The sequence below is a fragment of the Colossoma macropomum genome, unplaced genomic scaffold, assembly GCF_904425465.1.
Source record: "Colossoma macropomum unplaced genomic scaffold, Colossoma_macropomum, whole genome shotgun sequence".
Lineage (NCBI taxonomy): Eukaryota > Metazoa > Chordata > Actinopteri > Characiformes > Serrasalmidae > Colossoma > Colossoma macropomum.
The window spans coordinates 5,574,287-5,602,092 of NW_023494798.1; the positions used below are offsets into that span (position 1 = coordinate 5,574,287).

The 27,806-nt window shown below is 43.3% G+C and overlaps 1 protein-coding gene across 1 annotated transcript; it reads right to left on the bottom strand.

Annotated features, from left to right (window-relative positions):
- Positions 1–384: 384 nt before the first annotated feature.
- Positions 385–27,806, bottom strand: LOC118818474 (probable G-protein coupled receptor 149). Its single transcript, XM_036585741.1, has 4 exons — positions 26,835–27,806; positions 21,605–21,794; positions 15,997–16,472; positions 385–1,093 (listed from the first exon to the last, which is right to left on the bottom strand). The coding sequence occupies exons 1-4, from the start codon at positions 27,804–27,806 to the stop codon at positions 479–481; spliced, it is 2,253 nt and encodes a 750-aa protein (XP_036441634.1). The 3' UTR covers positions 385–478.

A 27,806-nucleotide genomic window follows, 5' to 3' on the forward strand; every position in this document is an offset into this window, starting at 1 on the left:
ATGTCTCAGCCCAGTCTTCTGTAGACCTCACTGAGGACCTAAATCTCCTCGTTGTAGCTGCCGCTGACATACTGTCACTAACAACCCGTGACCTCCCCCGCCCATTATTTTTCAGTTGAGCCCCCACCTCCTTCATATTCCTTAACCTTTTGTTTTTATAATTTACCAATTTACCTGTTCATTTGGTTGGTTGGTCAATGACCAGTGAACCTCAGCTAAGACTGTAAATGAACTGTATTCCAACAAGTCATTCTCATTCTCCTGACTTCCTTGTTTTGTTTTCTGTCTTCCCTTCCAAATTTCCCAACTTCCTTCCCCTGAAACTCTTCATCCCTTCTTACCTAAATACTTTCAAAGCATGTTCTGACATGATCTGCACCCAAACAAGTCTTCTTCCTCAAATCAAATTCAGAGAACGTTCAAAGTCCATCTCAGTCCAGACTAACAGAGTCTTAATATAAAGTGGCTGGCCGGGGTTTCAGTCACCCAGGTCTCCACCTTGCCTTCTGTAGACCTCGTTCAGGAGCTGGATCTCCTCCCGGTAACCACCAGCATCCTGCCGCTGGCGTCGGCTGTTCTGCCTGTGCGCCTCAACTGTGTCAGGGATATGGATGTTGATGCTGTCAGCATCTGGGTTGGTTGGGATCAGCAGTGAGTAGGAGGCAGTCTCGCCCAGGTCACATGACACAAAGCGGTTCTCGCGACGCGAGTAACGCAGCGACGGGGAGCGAGCATGGGCTGATGACTGGCTGATATTGGACACGATTGACACACTGTCCATGGCCTCCTCATTGTCACAGATCTCCAAGACTTCCAGGTGGATCTTCACATTGGTGTCGGCTACACCCCCAGGCGCCGGAGCTCCACCCCCACCACTGCCACTCGAGTTTGGCTCGTCGGCACTGGGCTCATGGCCCACAGACTTGGAGCGGTACACCTCCACCTTTTTGGCATTGTTGGGGGAGATCTTGAGGCCATCACTGCTGACCTCATAGGTGGAAAGGGACAGCGTTTTGCCTGTGGGCGCATGGAGAGACACAGTGCCCTGGAAAGCACAGAGGGGGATGGCCAATCCGCCTGCACCCGCTGATCTCTGTGGAGAAACACAGTACAGAGCAATATAGCGTCAGTCAAAGCCAGGACAGCCAGGATCATTTCAAGATACAGACTGAAATTTGGACAGAAATATCTTGTGGGTCCTCTGTATTGTCCAGTACTAGATCTCAAATATAGCTCATCAGTCAGTAGCCACTCTTCAATATGTTTTATTTCGGTTACCATTTTTCTAAATCAGAGTATTAAAGATCCAGTTGAGGCACTGGGTGTTATTCATTTGCACACTAACATGTTTCATATTGGATATTTGTGTTCAACTGAAAATCTGGGTTTGCTAAAAATAAATGGAAAAAACAACAAAAAGAGCCTTGGGAAAGTGCTGGGCCTTTACAAGCTGCCAGGACAGCTTCGGTGCAGCACTGTCATCCTTTAAGGGATCAACAGGACAGAAATATATCTTCCTAGGATATAGGTCGCATGTGTCAAGCTCCTGTCCTGGCGGGCCAAAACACTGCTTACTTCAGCATGCTACCTCATTAAACACACCTGATTCAACTTATCAGTTAATTAGCAAGACCTTCATGAACTGAATGGAGAGCATTAGATGAGGGTAAATGCTAATCTCCACAGCACTTTAGCCCGGAAGGTCCCCAGTTTGACATGCCTGATATAGGTGAATAACTTTGTATTGATTTGCAGTGAACTTCCCTCTAAACAGACAAGTGGATCCAAACCATGCCAGTAAAATGACCCCAACAGCATAGCCAGCCACCAGACACCCCTCACGGGATTAAGCATTCAGGCCAGTACTGTCCTTTTTTTTTGTACACCACATATGCATGCCTCCATTTGTGGATCACTCATCTGACCATATCACTTTTCCAATGAAAAATTCTGTCTCACACTAATCATACTAATGCACAAGTAACACAGTAATTGGATGAATTTTGGACCACCATTTCCAACCCTACTGACTGATGTATTTCCTATAGGTATAAATGTACTTTTTTCCTATTTTTCCTACTGAACTCCTAGCTGGTTGAGCAGTCTTTGTGACCGAAGCTCCAGCTGTCCACTCCCCTAATGAACCTTCTACCACTTAGATCTCAGCATTTGCACTCAGTGAACCTGTTTACACCTTGCATTCATATGTGTTTCATGTCCAGATTATATCTGGATAAACTTTGACTGGATTCCATTTACACTTTTCACTAAAATACAGTGTGAACAGATCAGAACCGATTTACTTTTCCCAAATAAAAAAGCACATCAACACATGTTGTCTCTGTTTTACTTTGAGCTTTCTTGCTACTCTGAATACTTTGAACAGTTAACACAGTTGGAGTTCATGAGAACTCACTGTAATCCATAGAGTGGTGAAAAACATCATCTATAATCCAGAGTTACCCTGTCTGACCATCACTCTTGAGCCTAGCTAGCCTCTCACAAAACGGTGAGTGGACCCCAATAAAGGCACATAAAAAATGTATCTGATTTAAGCATTACAAGCTGCTTCCGTAAAAAGCCTACGACATCGCTTGAAGAGAAATACAGCAACTTCTAATTAGAAATGCATGACGTAGATTCATCACTCACAAAGGCAGATGGCTGTTTGTCATAGTGCTCGGTCTATTATGACAGAACATTCTTTTACACTCTTTTAATTCAAAATCACTTTCAATGATTAAAAAGACACATGGTAAAGGACTTTCTTTGACAAGGACAGAGAAAATGTGGCAAACACTCTCTTCAACCTCACGGGAAAGAAAAGCTGAAAGGCGCTTGATTAATTAAAAAAACGGTAGTGCCGTTTAAAAGCAGGTTGATGAATTTCTTGCCGTTTCGCTCGCCGCTCGCCTGGAGATAATGAGAGCAGTGTGTGCAAGGGACCCACAAACAGCAGGGCTCTAATCAAATCAAGACAAGGAGTCTAAGCACTAATTGTTCCAACTATCCATTTACGCTCACTTCGGAGACTCTGCTTGCGTTTCTGTGTTCTGCAAAGACACGGTAATGAGAAATTCAGGCCGAGTTGGGCTTCCCACAGTGAAACAGTGGAATGGAAGGGTCGTTCTCCTCGCTTGTCATTACAGAAGGTTCGGTAATGCTTTGTTCTACAGTACCTTAAATAGGCACTGGGTATTAACCAGGTTAGTGTGAGGTACAAATTCAGAGGTGCTCAGTATTTTAGTTATCACGACAGCAGTACTTTACGATAATATGCCTAAGGTACTATTCACACATACTGCATCTGCGTGGTGTGAGCAACGCGGGCAGTGTGAGTGCTACAGCTCGACCGCACCTGCCCTTCATACATACAGCGTTTGTGCTGCAAAGTGGAGCAGCAATAAAGTTGTAGACATTCCTTTTTCCAGACGAATAAATGGTCACATCAGTCACTCTGCTCAACAAAATATAATTTACATAAATGCATGTTATACTTGTTCTTCCTGCACAGCATTCTGACTAGAGGTCGGGCAAAAGTTTCAAGCCTGGTAGACCAACAGCGAAATCTGTGTGCAGCACAGAATGTTTAAGAAGTATTTCATCATGAATTAAATAAAAAAAATAGTGTTTTAAGTTTGTATACAGTTTTCTATTTTTTTCCACTGATTTTCACGGCTTATTTTAGTGTATTTTGCTGCGTGAAGCACATTTGGCACTGGGTCTATTCTCGAAACACAGCAGCACTTCAGTCCTGGGCTGTTAAGGAAAGCAATAACTCTTACTATGATTCCCAGAATTTAGTTCGGAAAACTATTATATGCCATAATTTTACGCCATAACTTCCCCGCTACCTGTTTCTGATTTACTTTCCTGGCAGTACTTAAAATTTAGTTTATGTTTAAATGTACCCACCTTGTTACTCCAAATATATATGATGTATTTTACTATGTCCTTTATTAGTTTAATAGGCAGAACTTGATGGAGATTTCAGTGTAATTTTGTTAAACCTTCTTGGTACTTCACCTCTTTTAACCAAAATAGTTACACAGCACTTTGGAGGTTGTACCCCACACTTACTCTGTAAATATCTAGAAGCTGTTGAGTGCTTGGCAACCTCATCTGAGCATGTTGAGGCACTTGATGCTTTGGGCTGGCCCAGTGAGTTAGAGGCTTTTGTGGACATTGGAAGACTTTCATTCTTAAAAATAAAGGATAAAAGGGTTCATTGGAGCAACAGAAGAGTCTGTTTCCCGCAAAGAACCCTTTTATGGAGCCCTTTTGTAAATGAGATGTGTGAGTATAAAAGAACATCTTCAAAAATTGAATGCAAGGGTTCAATATGGCAATTTCTCCTAGCACAGTTATGGGATTTCTAATAGTATGTTAGCACTAAGCTAATGTCGGTTTGTCTATTTCACATAAAATATAGACATTTAAAGCTTCTAAAGAGACATATTTATTTATTTAGACTTATACGATCATTAATTTATATTTTCCCTTGTATGTATCAGTTGTACAGCGACTGTTTCAGTAAAGAGTCCTGACCTAGAGCTGCTGCCGCTGTTTTCTTTTCCTTACAACTAACATAAACTTGGTTAAACCTAACATGATGTTTTTTCTCACAAAATTGGTCCTAGTAGTAGGTTCCAGTGTCACTTCTTAATTATGACGGTAGGTAATCTAACATGTAAGGCCTTCTGTTCAGCTCCTGATGTCCTAAACAATGGGAGAGCTCTTGGGTGTGTCTGTCTAGATACCACAGGATAAAATTCTTATTTCAACAATTTTCTGTTGGGTGTTCTTAACCCTTTTGTTCCAAACAACACTTAACATTAAAATAAGAGTATTCATACAAAACTTGCAGAGTTTAATCATGCATGATGATTCCACTAAATAAAATGCCCAGAGGGTTCCCCGACTGGTGGTATCATGTCCGACGGGATTGTTGCGATGACTAATTTTAGAGAGGACTGCATTTGAAACGGAAGATGAGAGACAGCTGCAAATCAAAAGGAAGATAAGCAAGCAGCCAGTCGATCCTGTGCTCAGGAGATTAAATCACCCCACTCCACCAAGATGTGTGAATTATTCAAATGCTTATTCTTGATTGCCTCTGACCATTCTGTCCCGTATAATGATCAGCCTCAGTTTTCCCTATTTTATTGTTTAATATTAGTTTCCAGACGGCAACAGCCTGGCACATTGCAAGCCTGAGACACAGTCCTGCGACTAGATTAAACAACATGCAATGTTCTCTGGAGCTGAAGAAGAACAACTGGGAAAAGGCTACAGATGGCAGCATGATGGAAAACATTACCTAGGGACAAGTCCGGTGATGGAATCCACAGATGCAATTTACACCTGATTTGAAAAGGCTCTACCAGAAATACATAGAATTTTATGCCTTAACAGATATGGCACTATTAGGTACCAAAATAAAAGCATGTTTCTTTAGTATGAATGGTCCAACTGCACACTAAGCCACACTAAGAAAGAGGAAGAATAACTGGAGCAGCAGAAGATAATCATGATCATCCAGATCAGGCCGAGGAAGCGAGAGGAAAGAAGTTCAAATTGACACATTCGTATCCCAGACTGCCTATGGGTTGCTTTATAACGAAATATGTGCAGCTTACTTTCCCCTAGGCCTTGATTGTGGATGAATCAAGAATGCATGATGGAGCCTTACGAATGTGGGTCCACTCAGTACCATCAAACTACAGCCTTCCATCACACACAGTCGAATATGCAAACTGTCAGCCAAAGTACATGCACTCATCTAAAAAAATACTGATTCATAAAACCCTTTGCAGTGATGTTCCACCCATCAGCACTTTATATATGATCAGCTACCCCTATATAGCAGTTTAGCCCCTCACTTCATGTTGACCTGACGAGTGTTGATAATCTAGACAGTCTGCAGCAGAGTTACTGGAGTGGAAGATGTGGGGGAACTGATTAAACATTGTACTGTTCCTGGCTGTCAGGAAGCAAATGGGTCATGGCACAGCCTTCTAAAAGCAGTGGTTCTCAGACCAGTCCTCAGCAACCTCCAGACGGCCCACATTTATGCTCTATCCCTGTGTTGCAAGTTAGGTTGGAGCAAAAATCTGGATTGTCTGGGGGTCCCTGAGGACTGTTTTGAGAACCACCACTGTTCTAAAGGACCTGAACATCCAAAAGAAGTAGCTGAGGGTCACTTCCGTGATGTCACTGAGGATCTCAGTTTAAATGATTGCTGAGTGTATTTTATGCTGAGCTACTTTTTGAATGAGGCCTTACACACACACACACTATGTAAGCTGCTTATCCTCCTGGGTCATGGGGGGTGCTGGAGCCTATCCCAGTGCTTATTGGGCAGAAGGCAGAAAATACCCTGGACAGGCCGCCGGTCAAACACATACATACACCTAGGGCCAATTTAGACTGACTGCATGTCTTTGGAGTGTAGGAGGAAACCCATGCAGAACCGGGTAGAACATGCAAACTCCACATAGAAAGGATGCTGATCGCCCGGCCGGGGCATCGAACCCAGGCCCTTCTTGCTGAGGCAGCGCTACCCACTGCTCCACTATGCTGACTGTAGGCCTAATACAGGGCAGCCAATGAGAACACAGGTCACTTGCATGTAGACTAGGAGAACTCCTCTTCTACTGATGAAAGTGGCAGGAACCTTTGAAAAAGTGTTTTGGGATGGGCTGTTTTGAAAGTTTTTTTCATTAGCTGATAAATACAGAAGGATGAGGAGGACAACAAGCTAAAAACTACAGTTAGCAAGGTTATCTGGCTATCATGACACCTTACCTCAGTTTGGGTAAAAAAAACATGGCTCTGGCATCTTATTTCTGCTGAATAATTAGAGAGTTACTGTTCTTTGTTGTATTTATTTGCCTATAGATCAGTTGCTAGGCTAGCAGACAGGAATGGTTGACATAACAGGGATTTCCAATTGCTGTATGCTGTATTTGAGTAACACGTACTGGATATTGTAGCAAGAGAACATTGGTTGAAAAAACAACATGACAAATGATATAATTTCAGTTTGGAATGCACGTTTTGAAGGCATTTTTGGGAAGTAAAGCCATGTTATAACTGAACTTGAGAAAAAAATAGTGGATTATGGGCCCTCAACCCCTTAAAATGTCAGGCTTATTACATACTAAGGCTTATTATTCAATAACTACAGGGACTTCTGCAAAACTGTGCATGTGGTTTGGAACCAAACTTTGCAAGAATGTACATCTCCAAAATGAGGGCTGGTGGCCACTGATTTAAGACTCCAATTATACGTTTTTGGAGGCGTCTTCTATTTAAATGGCTAAGCATAGAGGTCTTTTTCTAGTAGTGTATAATATGTGTTCAGTATAGCTCAAAAAGTCAGCTAGTCACCACTAAAACAGCAATTCATGTGGTACGCTGGCTTGCATTTGCAAACTTGACTGCCAGCGAGGTCAGATGTGACCCCTGCCTCTCTGAGACATTCGTTAGAGCGCTCCGGGGGTGCTTCTCTGAAAGCATTGTGAGACTGGAACTCAAGACCCCAGGCTGAGTCCTGACCTCGCCTCCCACTCAGAGGCTCATCCGTAGGGTGGGTCGTGGTCCTCATGCCATTTCCAGCAGCAAACGCGGAGCTGATGGTAGCCAACTTGCGCTGCCTTTGCACTTCCTCTCCACGGCTACTCCTACGGCTCAGAGGAAATCATGAGGGAGAGTTTCGTAACACCGCTTGCACTGCAATTTGCTGAGGACATGCAACAGCCCCAACACCGTCTGTTGCACACAGTTCCCAATTAAGCTTGGTTTTCAAAGCAACGGCTGGCAGCGGCCGAGCAAGAACATCTGCCTTTGTTGTCTGAAATGCAACGTAACTCACAGCTTAAGGGGCCTTAAGTGCAGATCGTTTTACAGAGAGAAAAGAAAAATATTCCTGTTCTTTTGCATGAATAATGCAAGAGCAACACATTTTCATACACCCATTCGTTCATTTGGTAAGGCTGCTTATAGAGATTCATAACACATGCATAAGCATTGAGGGATGTATTAATAAGCAATTAATGAGTATTTATGAAAAGCTTATGTAGTATTTCCAAGATGTTTTAGAAAGTAAATAAAATAACAATAACACAAACAAAAAATTGACATAAGGGCAAGATGACATAAGATATTCTCTTATGTAAATGATATACGGGCCTTTTAACGAAAGTGATGGATTCTATTTATAATATCGTTATGATGCATCATTCCCAAGTAATGAAACTTACACTATATGGCCAAAGGTATGTGGACACCATTCCTTACTACTGAGTTCAGGTGTTTTGGCTACACCCATTGCTAACAAGGGAATTAAATCAAGTACATAGCCATGCAATCTCCATTGGCAGTAGAATGGGTCGTACTGAAGAGTTCAGTGACTGTCCTAGGATGCCACATTTGCCACAAGTCAGCTGACGAAGTTTCTGCCCTGCTAGATCTGCCCCAGTCAACTGTATTATTATTGTGAAATGGAAGCATCTACGAGAAACAACATCTCAGTCACAAAGTGTTCCAAACTGCCTCTGGAAGCAACATCAGCACATGAACTGTGTGCTGGGAGCTTCATGAAATGGGTTTCCGGCTCCACACAAACCAGGGATCGCTTGTGAAATGCTAAGCGTCTGCTCGGGTAGTACAAAGCACACCGCCACTGGACTCTGGAGTGAAAATGTGCTGTCCGAAGTGACGACTCACACTTCACTATCTTGCCGTCTGATGGGCGAATCTAGGTCTGGTGGATGGCAGGAGAACATTACCTACCAGAATGCATAGTGCCAACAGTAGAGTTTGGTGGAGGAGGGATGATGGGCTGGGGCTGTTTTTTCATGGTTTGAGCCCCTCAGTTCCACTAAAGTCTAATGTTAATGCTACAGCACACAAAGACATTCTAGACAATTATATGCTTCCAACTCTGCGGCAGCAGTTTGGGGAAAAGCCCCTGTGCACAAAGCGAGCTCCATAAAGACATGGTTTGACAACTGAACCCACTGACCATCTTCAGGACTAACTGGAACATTGATTGCGAGCCAGGCCTTCTCGTCCAACATCAGTTCCTGACCTTACAAATGTTCTTTTGACTTCATGAGCACAAATTCCCACAGACACACCTTAAAATCTTGTGGAACGCCTTCCCAGAAGAGTGGAGGCTGTTATAAAGGAGGGGGGCAAACTTCATATTAAGTACCCATGGTTTTGGAATGGGATGTCCACCAAGCTCATTTAGGTGTGATGCTCAGGTGTCCACACACTTTTCACCATATAAGGTAGATAGTTAAGAACACTCATCCATTGGATGCCCTCAAACTTACGTGAATACGTCTATATATGTCTTGTATTGGTATTTGTAACTAGGTCTCTGCCTTTATGAGTTTTTGTAACAATGGAATCCTATGGAACCCAACATTTTACTTCATAAAACATCTTGACAATACTAACATGAGCTGTTTGTAAATAGTCAAGTATTGCTTTTTAAATGTTAATCGTTATTATTAACTGCCATCAATCCTGGTTCATGGTTCATTTGATTGTGTTTCTCAATCTTGTTGCTGGTCATCCTCTTCCTCTTTTACTTGTTTTCCAATGAATTGGTTCTTCTTCATAATATGGCTAAAATAACATCCATATGTCCCAATATATGTAGCCATTGAATAAAAAGTTTCCCAACTTTGTGGAGCTTTTTACAGCACTTCTGAGGTCAGCTTAGCTCAAGGGTGCCCAGTCCTCGTCCTGGAGATCGACCACCGTGGAGATTTCCAACACACCCGGCTTTAATATTCAGATGCTTCTGAAGGCCTTCATTAACTGGATCAGGTGTGTTAGATTAGGGTTGGAAACTCTGCAGTGGTGGTAGATCTCCAGGACCAGGATTGAGCACCCCTGCATTAGCGTGTAGACCAATATCCAAGGTAACTAAACATAACAAAGGAATACAGTACAATAAAGCCCCACAAAACCCCACCATTGGTGAAACAATACTATCATCATAGTGCAACACACTGGACATTCGGGTATGTGGTCAATTAGCAAAGTAAAGTGCTTATCATTCTGCTCTGAGCGTGTTGAGGTGCTTGATTGAGCTTTGAGACAGTTGGAGGTAGCACAGGCGCGGAAGGTGGCCTTTGTTGTCGTTGACTAATGGTGCCATTATGTGATATTGGGAACTGACTATCACCAAGATGAAAAAAGACCCCATTTCAAATGGGAAATAAGAGGAAGCTGCATTTTAAATGGAGTGGTCAGCATCAATCTTGTGCTCAGAAGATTGAATCACTGATGTGTGAATTATTCAAATGCTTACGCTTGACCATTCCTTCATATATAATGATCTTCCTCCTCTGAGGTGACCTTGGCTTATAGGCCAAAACCCAAAGGAAAGCAATATCTAATATAATAAGGGTCCCTGTTAATTCTAAAAGCTCTTGCCATTAGAGAAACTACACCCTTGGCATCCCAGACACAGCAGGCTGGGAATCATTACTGGCCCAGTGCAAAACTCGCTATAGCAAGCAGCACACTTTTTATTGCACTGAGCCAAGACCCTTCATGTCAGGGCATAAAGCTGTGCACACCTTAAATGTCTCACATAATACATCGAAAAAATACCAAATTTATTGTTCTTATTCTGGCCTGTTGATCAGGCAATCACGCACAGCAAAAAATGAGTGGGTTTACGTGCACTTAATACCCGATAAGTGAAGAATATCAGATTTTGTCTGTAATCCAATCAGTGAGTTTACATGCACTTGAGTAATCAGATAATAGGAAACTCCAGGTCTACATGAGTCAGAAAATAACCAGATTTCTGCTTTGCAACCAGCCAATAAACTCACAGAAGAAGACGTGATGTAAACGTAATGTAAAACTCAAACTTCTGCTTTTTTTTCAAACACTCGCGCCACTTTACCTGAAAATATTAGCCTACATCATCTAGAAGATGAAGCATGTTTAAATCCTTAATTTCGTCAAGCATGTATTTGGTTTCAGCGTCGCTCCAGAAGTGTTTTGTTCCCATTTTGCGGCTGCCATGTTAAACACTGCTTGCTTATTTCTGAATCTGATTCAGTTTTCTTTCAAATTCATGTTCTCCTTCACAAATCAAGCCCTCAGGGTCAGGCATTCACCAATGCCAATGCCAAACAGCACTGGAACTACGGAAAGCTGAAAAGTTCAGGAAATCTTAATGTTACATGGATGATTGTTATGTTGTTATAAAGTTTTGCTTTTTTTGTTGTTATAAATGTTTTACCCGTACAGCGTTTCTTAAATTTTCTCACTTTCTGATTTCTGCTCAGTGATGTGTGTGATTTGTAAAAGGGAATGTGAATTTGAGAAGACACCGAATCGGATGCCACACCGGAGCCACCGTCTATTTTTGCACATTCACAGACTGAGAAATCGGAAAGAAATCAGAGTAAGAGTTCACATGAACTGAGAAATCTGATTACTGAGCTAAAATCCAGCTCTCCTTTGTGGATGACTTTACAGTGAGAATGATATGGTGTGTCAAAAAATATGAGCTGCTAATATGGCTAACTAGTGGAGTAAACAATGTTTCGTGAGCAACTTAGTTTTTGAATTGCTTTGTGTGACTGTCAAGTTACTTGGCAATTATGTTGCAGGCAACTCACATCAGGCAAACTAGTTGCATGAAAGTTTCACCATGTAAAGACAGGCTTATAGTTCATATTGAGCAAAAGAATAATTTGCATGAATTTCTGTAGAAATGTATTGTTAATGGGTCCTAAAACAAACAATAAATGCTGGAAAGTCTACAAAAAAAGAGAAAACAGATGTGCTTGTGATTATTACACTTTAGGGAAAATGTCCCGCAAAAATACCACCTAAATCGTTTTGACAGTAATATTCCAGTAAAAAGCCGATGCAGATTAAATTACATTTTCTACAATGTTTATATGCACCAAATCACACACACACACACAAACACACACACACACACACACACACACACACACACACACACACACACACAACACCTGACTAATCATATGTGGAAGCTGGCTTTTCCAAACAGTCCTGACACGTTAGAGGACAGACTTACTGAATGCCTTTACATCTGACCATCTGACCAACCTGGTGTTATCTGTCTGTTTATCTGTCTGTCTGTCTGTCTGTCTGTCTGTCTATCTGTCTGTCTGTCTGTCTGTCTGTCTATCTATCCATCTATGTATCTATCTACCTATCTGTCTGTCTGTCTGTTTAACTATCTATCTATCGATCTGTCTGTCTATCTATCTATCTGTCTGTCTGTCTGTCTGTCTGTCTATCTATCTGTCTGTCTTTCTGCCTGCGTGCCTGTCTGTCTGTCTGTCTAAGGCACGTTTTGATCTGTTTGGACAGAGCAACATGGCAAAGCTTCTAACTGCTGTTGTACACTCAAAAAAATACCACAAGTAAAAGTTAAACTTTCAACTGTATGGAAATTTTCCATCTAATTTGAATACATAAAATCACAGGAAAACAGAGGCGAAAAAGACTTGCTTGAGAAAATGAAAGGTAAAACTACTATTATTAATTATTATATTAATTATTATTATTGTTAATGTGGGAAATTCAATTTTACTTCCTAAAACATTATTCCTACAATTAAAAGCTGAATTTTCTGATAAAGAAATTTTGCTTCTTGATTAAAAGTTACAAGCATCTTTACCAAACAATTTACTGTTATTTGTCAGAACCTCTTCCCTTACATTGTAGCTCAGTTTCTGAGAATTCTGCTTTTCTTTGTTGTCATTTCTTTTGGCAGACAACCCAAACTTCCCTTGGTGTGGGTCTTTAACATGTATGACCTCGTTTACATGTAGATTTTGATTGGCTCTTGTCTGGGACAGTAAAATAAAACTGCAGCATTAAAAAGACACCAGCACTCTAATCACCACGGTAACTTTATGAAATGCTCTTATTTACCTTGTCACATATTTGTTTTATTAGTTAAATTAGTTTAATTAGTTCAAAATATTCTAATTACATTCCCAAAATAAGAAATAGCTGCCATATTGACTAGATCTACAATGTGTCCACTTGCCGAGACATGGCTTTTTGCAGTGATGGTCATGGAAAGGAGGAAAGACAGATTAATCAAGTCCATCATCAAGCAAAGCTTTACAGGGCCTTAAAACATCCATCTTGGCGTCCATTTATAGCTCAGTGCTGGTCAGTTCTCTGAAGCTCCTTTACTTACTCATCTCTGAGTTTAGGGAGCAGGCTTTAATCAAATCATAATTTAGTGAGAGGAGACAGGAGCCTGCAGTGGGTTTGATTAGGGGTATTAATCAGAGTCGCGCTGTATGGTGGACGGAAATAGATTGGGGTAAGTGGGGCTGCGGCGGTGCGCAGAGGCCGGAATGCCGCAGGGAGAGGAGAAGGTGTGCGTGTGGCACTTAACAGCCTCCTCCACCTCCCTCCCTCCCTCCCTCCCTCCCTCCCTCCCACTATCTAGCTCTCTGATTTGGGGATGAAGGAAAGGGGAAGATGATCCCCGGAGGCTGCAGCACTGAGTTGTGAAGCTTCTGCCATCTTCCCATGATGCCATGGAAAACACACAGAGGGGTGGGGGGAGAGAATGCGGTAACACGTACTTGATATGTCCGTGACTAATGTTCCTCTGCATGTGTTTACATACGGCCTGAATCAATAAGTGTGTTTTGCATTTGTGTGGGGGGATGCACATGTGTGTGGGGGGGGGTGGGGGGGTGTGAGAAGCACGAAAATGCATTTGAATGGAAATGTGGAGGAAAGAATGCATGTGAGAGATACGTCACCTTAACACAGCATTTCGCTCATGAACTGGCCAGATCAATGGACAGCATATCACAGCCCACTGACCTCAGTAGCCCTCACCCTCATGAGCTAAAATCTACACTTCAAAAATCTCTTCGCAAAGATCCAACAGAATTCTCATGTTTCAAGTAGTAGCTAAGCCAACTATGCAAATGATGCTAACAATAAGTACAAGCTAGTAGGGAAAATACAGCAACGACGGCACTTTTGAATGAGAATGTACAGAAAGTCCACTTCTATATTTTGTCTTATGTAGAGGGCTTTTTTGACATGCTTATGAAGGAAATGACCGTATATTTCCATGAGAAACGGTCACTTTGTGGTGCTATTTTACAAATGAGAGAGCTTGACAAGGTCTACTCATGCCCCTGCTCCAAATTAGCACAGACTAGCATGTATTCCATGCTGGTTAAAACTGGTTTATGCCGGTCTGGTGCTGCTTTAGCTCATCACCCGGCATGTTCACGCTGGTTGACCAGCATACCAACATCCAAAACACAACATATGCTGGTTTTGCTGGTGACCAGCTTATTAACTTCCAGTGCTGCTGACCACATATCAGCATCCATCCAAAACCCAACACATTGTCATTGTCCAACAAAAAAAATCTCCATTTTCATTTTGAGATATGATTTGAGAAAGAAAAGCTGTTCTTTTATTGTGTGAAAGTTTCATGATTAATGGACCAATAGAAGCTCTAAAATTGAAAAATAAAATATCAACCTGGCGAATTTGAACTCATACAATCCCTCCTCCTCCCTTTTCATTCCTCCCCCTGTTTACTTACTAGTCTAGAAGAAATATCATGAGTTCAACATCAAATTTCATCCCTTTACTCGTGGCAACGGCAATGTTAACTCTTGTTTTGCTTCTATTTGTCACTTCTTTTCTCTGTGGTTTCTTGCCAGGAGTGGGTGGCTACTTCTTCATCCCCTCATCTTGATGACAAACTCAACGCTACAATGACTCACTACCGCCTTGTGGGGATTAAAGTGGTATTACAAGACAGGACAGCCTGGGGCTAGCTGGTTCGCATGCTAACCTCAGAGGATGGCTCTGCAACAAGGTACATATATGTCTTTGACATAACGTCAAAACTGTTATTTCTTCATGTTCTGTTGATTAGTTCAATTAATTTTGGAATATCTTAAACTGAAAAATCTTACAAATTGCTTCTTGAAATATAAAGAATAATTTTGCCTTCTCCTGTAAAGCTGCCATTGCTGGATTTGCTGGTGACCAGCCTTGCAGTCTTTTCTAGCATTTGCTTCAGCACTGGATGGTGGATGGTTTGAATTTATTCATTCATTCATCATCTAAACCGTTTTATCCTGCTGGGTCGCGGGGGCTGCTGGAGCCCATCCCAGCGCTCATTGGGTGCAATGCAGAAAACACCCTGGACAAAAAATTGGTGGTTTTACCCAGTAGATAAAACAGGCATGTGCATGTACTGTAGCAGGACAGGGGGCCGCTAATGACGTCACGTTTGCGTCAGGGCTTCCAAGCAACTGGATATAACTGGCTGTTATAGGCAATTGTTTTATGTAATTTACTACACATAATTTGATATATTAATCTACATCAAAGCTTTTTACTTGACCCATAACTTATTCACAACCCAGTTTCATAAATGATTGAAGGCTGAAATATGAAAGTGTATTCTGTAGCACATGGAATATACCCACTCTCTGCTTCATTAGAACCCTTGGGGACCCCCAGATGGTTCACTTTTTCACTATATCGCAGTTCCTAGCACATCTGCACCAGGTATTCGGCTCTTGATTGATTGGGTAAGATGAGCAAATCTGTGGGTCCCTGATTTAGATTTAGAACCACTGACCTATGCCTTTCATTAGTTCTACCTCTTAGGTCATGTACGCTACACTTACCAGCCACTTTATTAGAAATAGCCATTTGCTACTGATTCATATTTTATTGAAAGTAACACCATAACACAGGGGTGCCCGATCCTGGTCCTGGAGATCCTCCACCCTGCAGAGTTTAGCTCCAACCCTCATTTAAGATACCTGATCCTGATAATGAAGACCTTCAAGGGCATCTAGAGCCAGTTGTGGGCTGAATCTGAACTCTCCAGTGTGGTAGATCTCCAGGACTATGTTTGGGCACCTTTGCAATAACACATTCTAAAGCATAGATCACTACCTGTCTTGGTGTCCTCTCCGATTTGCTCCTGCACCACTCCCAGTCCGTCAATTCGATCTTGCGGCACTCCTCGTGAGACAGCCTCCTCTCAGGGCCATCAAACACTGAGGAAGCGTCCAGGTTGAGGTCCTCCCCATCACAGGCTGAGACAGGAGGTGAGACGCTTCCAAAGCCGTCCCGTTCTCCCGAGCTCAGCTGGGGCAGGCCTTCTCTCCTGGATTCGGCAGACACAGCATCTAGCAGGAGCTCACTGTGGAGAGAGCAGTCCTCCGCCTCCCCCGGACTCCTCAGCTCACGAGCGGCCAGGTTGGCGATCTGACCGCTGTCCAACACTGCAATCCGGCTTTCGGAGAAGTCGCAGTTGTACAGGCTGTTGTAGGAGGGCTTCTCAACGGAGGGTGACGTGACGTGAGGTATCTTGTAGATGCCGTAGCCTTGCTGGAAGGACAGGTTGAATTCGAATCTCCTTTTGTGGGCTGCAAAGACAGTTTTATAAAAAGGTTTAACATTTCACAATCAAGGCACCCATCAAAAAACAGGTTTTTGAATATGGCATATACTTCAAAAAGATTCTGAATCTTGAGGCAGGCAACGCAATCTCACTATCAAGTGACAATTAACAATGGAGACTGACATGCATCTTGCCAGACTTTGCATTTTCATTTGTACATTAGAAACGCAAACTGTGGATGAAGATGTGTTTGGGAAAATGCGGCCATCATCCTCTGCGTAGCCTGCAGCAAGATCTGCAATGTTCTCTTATGAACTGGCAGCTGAATTTAAATGGTACAGTCAGTGCCTTGAAGTTCTGGCGCATAAATCATAAAGGCACTCATGCGTTTGCCAGAGTTCCACCAGCTTGTCCTCCATCTCTGTGGTTCACTGCACACATAGAGTGCTTATATGTCTCTTCAACCTTTTTTCTTTTTTTTCCTGACTCTGTCATAAGCAATTACCTTCATCAGCAATCCAATTACATCTCTGACCGTCTCACAATGCAGCACTCATATGTTTTCAGTCGTAAAAATTGATCATTTGATCATTTGCAAACACCTGGAGGCCTAACTGTGTATCACACAGTCTCTCTTTCATGTGTTAATTTAGTGGGGAAGAAATGTTAAAAGGGTTTCTTCTGGTTTGGAGGTTCACTGGTATAAAGAGTCACCCCTTCAGAGCTCAACTCAGCCAGAGTAGTAGTGCTATTGGTCGAGGATGCCAATGTGCATGTCGAAATTCACCAACTTCTCAAGACATAATAATATCTTTATCTGTAGAGCACTTTTAATACTGGTTGCAGCTCAAAGTGCTTCACAGACAGGAGATAAGTATTCATTTCAAATTGTAGACAATGGCAGATCAAATTAGAAAGACAAATACTAAAGAGATGTAGGACTTTATATTAAATGCTAAATTAAAGAGGTCCATTTGCACACGTTTCTATGTTCACACAGCAGGTAAATGTGGCCCAAGTCCGATCTTTTCCCTCATATGTGACACAGATATGTCATCTGTGTGAACAGCAAAAAACATACTGAAATCGGACAATGTCAATTCCGATTTGGGACACTTTGGCTACGTTCACACAGCAGGTAAAAGTGGCCCAAATCTGATTTTCTCACCCGATTTTTTTGTTTGGCTGTTCAGATTATCTTATAAATGTGACCTGTATGTGGCATTAGTCTGAACAGATCACGCTTCTAAAACTGATCCGCATGAGTGAATTAGCAATGCTTTACGTTGCTTTATGTGGCTCATCCAGAGGTAAACAATCACGACTGCCGACGAACGCCAGTCGCTACCAGCAACACAGGAGCCATCATGAAGCTTCACATACTGATAGCTGGGCTCATCACTCAAAATGTGTTCAAGCTTGCCGTAAAAAGGGCGCGGTCACTTATTTGGTTTGTGTCCTTGCTTTCTTTAAACTTTGCTTTCAGACTTCTTTGACGCTGCAGCCTCGTTCTCCTACGGCCGCGTTTCTTTCGAAATCTCTTCGAACACTGAGCGGTTGCGATGTCTCTTCTAATTTTGTTGTACAGAAATATCCCCCCCATGTTTATCAGGTCTCAGCAGTGTAAAATTATGACGAATGTCAAGTTGGATTGATGTAAAAGTCACATGAATTCCGATCTGGCTGTTCAGACTGAGTCGCATTGCCGCAGATCGGATACGGATCATATACAGCGCCACATATGAAAGCGCCTCGAATCGGAATTGAAACATTTCAGATTCAGTGTGTTTATCTGCTCACACTGACACATAGAGAACACATCTGTGTCACATATGAAGAAAAAGATCAGATTTGGGTCACTTTTATCTGCTGTGTGAACGTAACCTTTAACATGTGGTACTAAAATCCGATACGTATCCAATAGGAATACATGTGACGTTTACGTCAGTCCAACTCAACATTCATCATAATTTTGCACTGTGGGGACATTTGGGGTGATGAAGACACTTATCCAGATCGCTCTGTGTTCGAAGAGATTCGGAAAGAAATGGCCGAAAGCAGCCATAGGAGAACGAGGCAAAGCAAAGTTTAAAGAAAACAAGGACGGCAACTGAAGGAGTGGCCGCAGCCGAATAACGTGCCCTTGAATGTGGAACTTCCTATTAGCTCCTGTGATGCGGGTGAAGATGCAACCGAAGCCCCTGTGAGTGGCTGTCACTGTTGACTCCATTTTGATTGTTTACCTCTGGATGAGCCACATGAAGCATTGTTTTTTTGTGCATGCGGGTCAGTTTAGGAGTGTGATCTATTCAGACTGATATATAGATACAGAAATAATGTGAACAGCTTAGAAAAAAACAGCAGATTTGGTGAGAAAATCAGACTTTTTACCTGCTGTGTGAACGTAGCCTCTGAAGTGCGCAATGAGCTTGAGTGTCTACTAAAAGGTGAAACTGAGTTCCACAGTTTAGTAGCAGAATAACTGAAAGAGTCTCTCCACATTTTCTGTATTTTACAGAAGGCGTTTGCAGAAGATCAGTATCTGCAGATCTAAGATCATAAACAGACACTCTGCGATGTAAACAGGTTTTTAAGGTCTTTTAGAGCCTTAAAAACTAGGAGCAGAACTTTAAAGTCTATCCTGAAAGATACAGTGCAGTTCTTTCAAAACAGGAGTGATATAAGCTCTCTTATTTGCTTTTTTGTTAAGATTCATGCTGCTGCATTTCATACAGGATGGACTGTTTTATGTTTTCTCTGCTTATAACAAATGCATGAACAAGTTTCTCTGCATCGCTCTGAGATAGAAAAGGCCAAACTTTAGCGATATTTCTCCCATAATAAAAAGCTACTTTAGTGACTACGTTTACATGTGGGGAAAAAACAGAGCTCAGAGTCTGAGATCACACCTAGGTTTCATACTTTAGGTTTGTTATACGAGGCTAAGGCCCAGTCCCATTTAACCCCTCGCCCCTACTTAGCCCTACCCCTCCATTTTGTGCAGACACGTCTAGGGGTAGGGTGTCCTGATCTTTGTTGAGATAGAGGGGTAGGGCAGAGTGCTAGGGCTATGTGGCCCTCCAAACGGAGATTTTTCAGAGGCACCTTCCAAATGAAGTCTTAAGAGAACAAAGAAAACTGGCAAGATGGCTGCACAAGTGACCAAAGAAATGTAAGTATTTCTTACTTACTCACAAATGTAAGTGTTTTCTCCGTTAAAAGATTACAATAACCACTGTATTATCTTAGTTTAATTTCAATGTAGCTTGCTAGCTGAATTTCCCATTCCACCTTAAATGGTGCAGTTACATTCTGCCGCCTTAGGACTCAGAACTGCTGCACCATTTAAGGTGAAATGGGGAAATTCAAAGAAGAAGAAGTTGGCGAGTCGCTGACATCAGCTTCATATCACTGAATAATTAGGGGTGGGTGATAATAAATCACAGTCGCAGCCCCCCTCTTTGAAGACATATGAAGCCCTAAATTTGACTAAAGTCCAGCAGTGAGGAGCTGAACTTTACCCTCCTCTGCTGTCACTGCAGGCGGGCAGAGTCGCCTACAGAGCAGCGCTAATAGCTGTTAATGAAGTAATGCTCTTTTATATTTGAGGGTCCCATTTTATAGGGAAGATTTTAACCACTACCCCTTGTAACTCAGTTTCAAGGGGCAAGGTGATACTCAAAAACAAGGGGTAGGGATAAATGTAGAATGTAGGGCAGTAAAAAAGTGCAGTAATGCATTTTTCCTCACAATAACTGGGATCGTACACATCTCTTTTGTGTTCGGTTTGAGAAATAAGTAACAATACATTCTTTCCGCCAATCTCTTGGGGAATTGGGCAGCTTTTCAGAGGTTTTTCAGAGGTATCCCAGGCGTAGTTACAGATGGTAGGCTATGAAGCCACCCTGAGGCATTAAGAAGAAAGAACCTCACTGATTGTGGGTGAAGCATCTAAACAATGGCCTTTCCCTCAATTTGTATTTCAGCATCTATTTTTCCCTGATAGACAACATACCATCATGTTATGTCATTTTCTGGGACCCCTCATAATTGTGATTTTGAGAGATTCAGTGGGTCCAGGAGGTCGATTAGGGAATCAGGGACCTCTTAGGACCCCCTGTGTTTCATACATTGGACATGAATCATCAACTTGTCATGTTGCAAGTTGTGAAGCATCAGTTTGAATGCAATTAACATGTATGAGCTGCATTATAAATAAAACAGAGATAAACAGACATCAGTGTCTTTGTAGTGTTGATGGAAGCCAAGTGGTGAAGTACGTCATTAAGAAATTGGATCTTTCTGTGAATCATGAGTAAACAGTTGTGGCAGTATACACTGATCAGGCATAACATTCTGACCACCTCCTTGTTTCTACGCTCACTGTCCATTTTATCAGCTCCACTTACTATATAGGAGCACTTTGTAGTTCTACAGTTACAGACTGTAGTCCATCTGTTTCTCTGATACTTTGTTAGCCCCCTTTTACTCTGTTCTTCAGTGGTCAGGACCCCCATGGACCCTCACAGAGCAGGTACTATTTGGGTGGTGGATCATTCTCAGCACTGCAGTAACACTGATGTGGTGGTGGTGTGTTAGTGTGTGTTGTGCTGGTCTGAGTGGATCAGACACAGCAGTGCTGCTGGAGTTTTTAAACACCTCAGTGTCACTGCTGGACTGAGAATAGTCCACCAACCAAAAATATCCAGCCAACAGCTTCCTGTGGGCAGCGTCCTGTGACCACTGATGAAGGACTAGAGGATGACCAACACAAACTGTGCAGCAGCAGATGAGCTATCGTCTCTGACTTTACACCTACAAGGTGGACTGACAAGGTAGGAGTGTCTAATAGAGTGGACAGTGAGTGGACACAGTGTTTAAAAACTCCAGCAGCACTGCTGTGTCTGATCCACTCGTACCAGCACAACACACACTAACACACCACCACCACATCAGTGTTACTGCAGTGCTGAGAATGATCCACCACCCAAAAAGTACCTGCTCTGTGAGGGTCCATCTACGCCGACAATTGATCCCACTCAAGCTCCAAATCAAGAAATTAACATTTCGAAAATTTGTCAGAAAAGACAAACCAAGAATAAAGTCTTGCTAAAAATGATGTTTTGTAGGCCTCAATCGAACTACGTAAATGCTTACAGGTGGAAGAGATAGATGTGGAGGTGGAGCCCCGGCGGCAGTTGATGAAGCAGCCACAGGGAAGGTGAATCCAGCGCTCCGAGAGGACGAACACCGGGGTGACCGCTGCCGAGAGCAAGGTCAGGAAAAAACAAAGCGTCTCCAGAGACGAGCTGTGCATCTGGACAGTGTGGCTTACCAGGATCTGGGCCTACAAGGGCAGCCATGAAGATAATAGAGGAAGAAAGGTTATAACAGAAATGTGGCAACCTTGTGTTGAAACTTTACATTAATGAACATATACATACCAGCTGGCTACACATCTGTATAAGTTATAAGCCCCCAGTTTATAGTTCATAATCAGCATATTATTGACAAAAACGTGGCAAAGAGGCCCTGGAGCACCAATATTTGGACCGAAAAAGTCTAAAGAACTGCTGAATAACCTACTGAGAGCTGAACCTAAAACAGTGCTGTGCAGTTTTTCACAGCCACACATCTTAACACACCACTCAATACTGTCTCGTTTCTAATTATCAGTCGAGAATCCCACCCGAGAGTATTCTTAAAGGAATTTCTAATGTCTTTTCTCAGAATTTTTTTCTCTTATTTTCAGAGCTTCTAAAGTAAGATAGAGTACAAAAATGACCTCTCATAGATTTCCACAGGGCATATAACTGCATCCAGTTTAGGCTCAACATTCCCTTGTACAACCCCGAGCACAAAAACAGTCCAGTGACATTACTTTCTTGGGGTTTTGTGAGAACTGTGAGTAATTTGCCTTTGAGGTATTTGAGTTCAAACTTCTAAGATGAAGGAAAGTGGTGACATCACTAGCCATTACATTTAAACAAGCACAGTGCAGTAAAATAGTCCAATACATTCTGTTATCACTGCTTATCACTGCCTTAATAATGTGTTAGTGTTTCTTATGAAGCCATGAGTCACTTGATGTTGTGCATTACTGTGGGTTTATCACAAGTAAGGGTTGTTATTAGGCACATCACAAAGCAGAGTGATAGTCCATTACCTGTGTTAAATCACTGTAAGACATGCCCTCACATAGCTTACTGCTTTTCTAACATGGTGACGTAGATTTTGATGAAGTACACACATTTTCAATAAACAATTCACTATTAATAAGAACTGCCGTAAACAATGCTTCTGCCCAATGTTGCCAACTTAGCAACTGTTCCTAGATTAAGCAATTTTTCAGACCCCTTTAGCAACTTTTTTTAAAAAAGCACCAAGTATGCTGCAACCATCTGTGACTGGGAGTCTGAGAGAGTACAACTGGCCTTGCTCTCTCTGGGGGTGTAGGATGCTCCCCCCCCCCCTTCACCCAGCCCAATCCTAGCCAGCGTAGGCGTCTGTTAGCTGATGTAAAAGAACTGGCGGTTGGCGCTTTCCTCTAAGCGTGTTCAGCTGTCCAATGGCGTTGCATTAATGGCGGTTTAAAAAAATGCAGTGGCTAGCTTGGTGGTTCTATGTGATTGGGGGAGTCCTAACTAACTAGTGGGTGGAATTGGATATGTCTAAACTGGGGAGAACTTTGGAAAAAAGCCCCCAGTGACAAACCTTAGCTCTTTCCATAGAAGAGAGTGGACAGTACTGTCCAGTGAGCAAGAAGCCCACCTCTCTCTACACCTACTCTGTTCAGTGAGCAGCCGAGTGGGGAAGCAGCACATTTAATCTGCAAGGCAGCTCACATAGACATGAATGAGCTGGGCGTGTGCAGCGTTGCCAGGTGGCCCATCTCTAATCTGCACTGTTTGCTTCTCTTTTGCTTCAATTTAAGCAATTTAACCGGCTTGTTTTGATGGTAATCACTGTTTTATCACTCACTATCACACTAAAATGGAACATCCTTCTCGTGGTTTGTTACTCAGTCGGAGGCTGTGTGCTGTGTCGCTTCGAACTTTCTCTCTGAGTGATCATTTTACATGTAAACATAGCTGAAATCACAGCACAGCTGTGATATTTAAATGGTATGTGTGGTGATTCTGACGTTGCGGTTATTAAATCAGAATGTTGGCAGTGCAGAGCAGCTTGGAAATGGCTTGGAAGTGACTGATTATCACAGCCTTAATGGGTCACGTTTCGGTCTCTATTTCATACTCGCCCTTAGGGCTACACGATAAAAGGTATTTTTATCGTTATCGCGATATGAGTGTCCGTGATAAAGACATTGCTAGAGCAGTGATGACGGAACAGATCTATATACCTCATTCATGCAGCGCCAGAGTGACATTATTACATTATCAGCACGAACCATTACAAGCCTGCTTGTTTGCACTAGTTGGCGAAATGGCCAACTACGAAACACTCTGAGACCTTGAAATGTCGACGATAACTCAGCTTTAATAGAAATTCAACTCAAAATAGCTGCAGCAAAGGGGGAAACATGCAGCACACAGGCTGCTCAGGCTCTACTGTTTTCCTGCTAGCCAGCGAGGCTACTGAAGCTTGCCTTACGCCCCCCGGAGTCCTTCAAAATAAGAGTCCTGGACTGACTAAGAACATGGTGGCCAACTACACTCAACCAAAAGCAAGAACAATGGGCCTCATTCACCAATATCTTCTGTTTTTTTTCCTAAGTTTGTTCTTGAGAAATGTCCTAAGAAAAGGTTTACGTCAGATTTATGACGTGTTCTTAAACCGCAGAACTGTTTACCGCTTTGTGCTCTTCAGTGTGGGTAGATTCTGTTCTCACCTAAGATCAAATCCCAAATAAGAAAACATTGGTGAATGTCAGAATCTTCATAAAAACTCCATAAGTGGGTTTTAAAAAGAACTTTCCTGTCAGTGGGTTTAGATTTTGGATATTTTTTGGCCAAATGTAGGCAAATCAATAGATGCCAATTACTGTAACGCTCTGGGTCCTCAGGAGAAACTTAGGCCACTTTTCCACTATCGAGCCAAATGGGTCTCAGGGCTGTACTGGACCATTCCATTCCATCAGGGCTGTACTGGACCATTCTTTTTCCATCTGTTTTGCCGCAGTTGTACCAGGAAATAGCCAAGAAAACTACACAAATGAGTGGCTAACCACTAACAGGCAGCTCCCACCACAAAACACGTTTGATCCCGTCTGTCACTCCGACTCCAGTCTCTCGGCGTCCTCTACACGGATGTAATTTGAGCATCTGTTACTGAAACAGCCTGTTCTGCGGTGGGTTTCACCTGTAGCCGGATAACTAGCAACATTAGCATTAGCGTCACCCAGCAGGGTACAGAGCAAAGCACCACAGAACAATTCTGTTATTTATCTTTCTGTCACTTGTGCATGAATGTGTTATAAATGGTTTTACACAGAACCTTTTTAAAAAAAGGGTTCTATATTGCACCCAAAAGGGTTCTTCTATCGTCTACGGTGTCAAGCTTGTAACAGTAGAAGAACCCTTTTGGGTGCATTACAGAAGCCTTTTCAAAAAGGTTCTATTCAGCACATTCTCCATCAGTTTGAAGAACTAGTTCAGTGTGCAAGGAACCCTTTAATCATGCAAAGGGTTCTTTGAGCGCTCATGGTTCCATGTAGAACCATTTTTTTTACTAAAGAACCCTTGAAGAACCATCTTTTTGATGAGTGTATGCAAACTGGTTGGGCTACTCTTAGGTAAAAGAAGTGTGTAATAAATCTTTGGGCCCTGACCTTGTAAGGGGTTAAAAATCTGTAATATAATAGGTTAATAATTAGTTTTACATATTTGTGTTTCTTGTGAAAGGGGCCTAATATCAACACACTCAGTGGTCATTTTGGGTGCAAATTTCTTCGTTTGTGAATGAGGCCCAATGTTTTTTAGTGACCGAATTTGTTTCTTAGTGATCCGAATGCAGCTCAGCCAGATTTTAGGACCCTATTATTTACCCATTTTATAGTATTGCAGTCACATTCTGTGCCATATGGAAGCCTGTGGAAGGTTGCCATGTGTTACTATGCGGAGGACACACTTCTACACTAAAATTCACCAAAACTGTTTCTGAACTTAAAGGGGAATTCCACCAGTGTTTCAAAGTTTCTGAATATTTCTGTCATTCACATGTAAAGAGTCATTCAGAGTGGTTTGGTGTGAAGTGGTCCATTGTCGAGACGCAGATTTCTTTACAGTGGTGGTGATAGGAACCAGGGGTCACACTGTCTACAACACAAATATAGCCATTTTATTTACTATCCAAAACCACCAGTGAACCTACACGAGTCTTCTGAGTGTTTATATGGAACGTGGTTGATGGTAAAAGTCTTAAATCTGAAAAAATGAATTTCTTTGGGGACTATTTTGCCTCACAATGCTCTGCATGTACCCCTCCACCATGAATGGATTCAAAAAAATTTTTTAGACCAGAACCTTTTAAAGACAGATTGAATACATTCTGATTATAGATGAAGACAATCTGATGAAATCTCTGTTTACATGCTCACTACAAGTAATCCCATCCAAAATAACGCACGTGTAGAGAACCATTTAGTGTAGACGTTACCATGACAACGAGCATCACGTGAGTCCAGTCAGAGTGAGATGAGCAGCAGTGAGCAGTGCGTGTGTGTTTAATTGCTTTAAAATGATGTCAGACTCAGAAAAACGTCCTTCACATGTCCTTATTAAAGAAGGCCGAGAGGAAGACGTCGTGTTCTGAGACACATAAGATGGACGTCCGTCCCACCGCCGTCTTTTAAAGACCAGAGCATAAACTTCGAACATGATCAGAACAGACTTAAACTTTCAGATAGGGAATGTAATCAGATACAGGCGTTTACACAGATATTATTCTTCTATTTAACAGATTATCTACAGGATTATCCACCTCGATCAATCGGACAGAAACTGTATTCCGAATGGCCTCAATCAGACTAGACTATTCTGATTGAGGTGTTTACATGGACGCATTCTATTCCAATTGAGCTATTAGTCTGAATTTTTGACGGATTAGGCAGCATGTGAACGTGGCTAATGTTTCAGGCATCGGGCAGCGTATTAGTAACCATTTCATGCAATAACTTCCTGTGAGGGACGTCCACTTTTGAGAGGACGTCTGGGTCCTATCACCACCACCGTGAACAATCTAGACTCTGTTAGTTACTCTAAAGCACTGCATTTCACACCAAACCACTCTGAATGACTTTGTTTACATTCATTAATTGTTAAACTAATTTTAAAAAAATTGGTGGAATTCCCCTTTAAAAACTGGGGAAAGCCACTGGACATTTCCTTTAAGTGTCTCCAGAAAAAGCCATTTGGTCAATCTGTCTCACCATCATTGGCATCCACAGAACAATCCGTGCCATGGCGAGGATCATGGAGAAGCGTTTCTGCGCGAAGACCACCGGACAGTGCCGGACCCCCTGTCCGCCAAACTGGCCCCTGGAGCAGGGACACGCCTCCGCCCCGCACTCCGAGCCCGCCGCGCCGGAGCCCAGCTCGCCGTAGCTCCTCTCCAGGCTCTCGCGCGACACGGAGGCGACTTCGCAGAGGGGCGCCGCGGGCCCCTCGGCGCTTGCGGCCCCGCCCCCTCCTCCCTCCCACCGGCAGAGCGGCCTGAGCGCGTCCGCCGAGCACAGCAGCTGGTGCGTGAGCGGCGCCGAGCACGCGGCCAAGCCGCACGCGCACAGCGCGTACAGGGCCACGAGCAGCGGCGCGTAGAAGCCGTCGCGCGCCGGCAGGCAGCCCAGAGAGGCGCGCGAGAAGCGACCCCAGCCGCCCAGCGGGAGCGCGCTCACGGCCAGGCTGGCGGCCCACACGGCGGCGAGCGCGCACGGCACGCCTCCTCTTGCACCTGCTCGCGCTCCTCGCGCTCCTCTTCTCCGTCTGCTCGCGTAGAGCGTGTAGGCGGCGATGAGGCACGCCTTCATGTTGCTCGCGAGCCCGTGGAAGACGTACAACAGTCCCGCCCACGTGCACACGGCCGCGTCATCATCGCCGTCTTTGCCGTGCCCCTCTCGCCTCCACTGCAGCACCGCGGCGAGCGCGAGCGGCACCACGCCGATCAGGTCGTCCACGGACAGGCAGGCCACGATGAGGCACAGCGGCGAGCGCGCGCGCATGCGCGGCACAGACGCCAGCGAGTAGAGGCCGCCCGCGCACACCACGGCGCCCACCGCCACCGACGCGCCGAAGAGCAGCAGCGCGCGCCACCCGGCCTCGGCGGAGTCCTCCGCGTCTGTCGCGTGCTGGCCTGTCCCGTTGAGCAGAGGTGATGGAGAAGCGCGCGCCGTGGCCGTCGTCAT

What these genes read in the sequence shown, in the direction of transcription:
- LOC118818474 (XM_036585741.1), bottom strand. Translation starts at nt 27,806, where the DNA reads ATGACGACGGCCACGGCGCGCGCTTCTCCATCACCTCTGCTCAACGGG. An exon ending in TTCTGTGGATGCCAATGATG is followed by an intron (nt 21,795 to 26,834) that starts GTGAGACAGATT and finishes CTGCCCTTGTAG; the next exon opens with GCCCAGATCCTGGTAAGCCA. An exon ending in CGGAGAGGACACCAAGACAG is followed by an intron (nt 1,094 to 15,996) that starts GTAGTGATCTAT and finishes GTTTCTCCACAG; the next exon opens with AGATCAGCGGGTGCAGGCGG.